This window comes from Anneissia japonica, unplaced genomic scaffold (genome assembly GCF_011630105.1).
Source record: "Anneissia japonica isolate Jap-2015-1 unplaced genomic scaffold, ASM1163010v1 scaffold287754_len4335492_cov202, whole genome shotgun sequence".
Classification (NCBI taxonomy): domain Eukaryota; kingdom Metazoa; phylum Echinodermata; class Crinoidea; order Comatulida; family Comatulidae; genus Anneissia; species Anneissia japonica.
This window is the reverse complement of record NW_022705543.1, coordinates 1520501-1522176: the sequence shown is the minus strand read 5'-3', so window position 1 is coordinate 1522176 and position 1676 is coordinate 1520501. Positions and strand designations below refer to the sequence as shown.

The window sequence follows — 1676 nt, the reverse complement described above, 5'->3', positions numbered from 1 at the left end:
AGTTTATTTTTTAAATTCTTGATAGAATATAAAAACTCGTACTTATTTCACAATTACTTCCAGTATACATATTCAGACAGCTGCAAGTGTAGCCATTCACGCCATCTTCACAAGACCCTTCATTCTGACATGGAGTAGAATCACATTCGTCAATATCTGAAAATGACATTATAAGATTTAGCAAATAATGATTAAAATTGATGAAAATACAGCTATATGGACAAATCCCTTTATAACATTTATGATGCGTATTAAGTTGTTGTATATTCAGATACATATAATATGAATGTAGGCTACATACGATTATTTATTTGTATAAATTGGAATGCTTAATGCTTAATATACCTGTTTTTAAATACCGTAGCGCATATCGTATTAATTCAAATAAATGCCCCGGGGTTTTTGTTGAGAGGGGTTTTCGAGGCGGTGTTTTTCGAGGGAAGTGTTTTTTTGAGTGTAAAATTAATGCATATCTCAAATGAACGTCCCCTTAATTTCACTGTAAATGTGGGACTACAACACATGTTACCGTCAAAATATTGTGTAATGAAAGAGACTTACTGATCCCAAACAGGGTAGAAAGTGTAATTCTACTGGAGTAAACACATTATTAGAATGTACTTGTGTTGAGAATGATATTGCGTCCATTAGATTTGTTTGTAGTTATTTATATAGGGTTTATTCGATGAGGCGTTTATTCCAAATAAGGCTCCAGAGGGGCATTTATTCAAGCGGGGCGTTTGTTCAAGTAAATGCGGTATATTATAATGTATATTTTTATTTGCCTTTTTATTATATAGGCCTACTCCGTTTAAATTACTCACTATTTTCGCAATGTCTCCCTGTATAACCTTCTTCACACTGGCATACGTAACCCTGCAGTGAGTCGTCGACGCACGAGCCGTGTAAACACGGACTGTCTGAGCAACTAAGTACTTTGGGAAATACAAAAACATTACACTATCAGTATTAATAGATAATTATTTTGCAGTGTAGACCATAGAATGAGTTCCAGTTCCCAAACGTAGTAAATCAGTGAAAATGCTTAAAAATAAATCGATTTTGGCATCAATGGCGTTCCATATTACTATGTAGCCCACCACTGCTCCGGTGTCCCAGATAGTCACCCCATATTTCAACTACCAATAGAACATTCCATCTTTTAAATCATGAAAATGTTCTTCAATACAAGAATAATAACACATGTCTACCTTTCTCACGAATTGAATAGTCCATATACTTTCAACCAATGAACACGTTGTATTAGATGGAGGCATGCAATTAGATAGACCAAAATGAAGAATAATGCAAATATGAATAGTTTGCTATTATGCCTAAATGTTGTAATACACACTATCAAGTGATCGTAAATCCACTAATCTAATGACAATGATCTAGACAACATAAGTGTGTTCAAATGGTCTAATTACATCAAAATACCTGTTGGACAGCTTACAAAAACATCGTTTGGTCTGCTTGCTGCTACACCATTAAACATCATTGGTTCTGAAAACATTATTGTTAACAAACTTGTTACCGGCATTTAGTTATTGTATTTAAGTAACAAATATCAATTGTCATGGGCGGATCCAAAAGGTTTCTGCCATGGTATGGAGGTGGGGGTGGTGAAGTGCCAATCAAAATCAAAGAACTGCCAAGGGCGGATCCAGTCATCT

General features: G+C 34.8%; 1 protein-coding gene across 1 annotated transcript in view; it reads right to left on the bottom strand.

The window, feature by feature from the left end:
* The window catches only part of LOC117105847 (hemocyanin AA6 chain-like), a 7694-nt gene extending 6151 nt beyond the window's left edge, over positions 1–1543 (bottom strand). The window contains exons 1-3 of the mRNA XM_033247158.1: positions 1441–1543; positions 825–935; positions 43–156 (exon numbers count right to left, since the gene is read on the bottom strand). Of these exons, the coding sequence (XP_033103049.1) occupies positions 43–156; positions 825–935; positions 1441–1543 (328 nt within the window). The remainder of the gene's footprint in view (positions 1–42; positions 157–824; positions 936–1440) is intronic.
* Between the last annotated feature and the right edge of the window lie 133 nt (positions 1544–1676).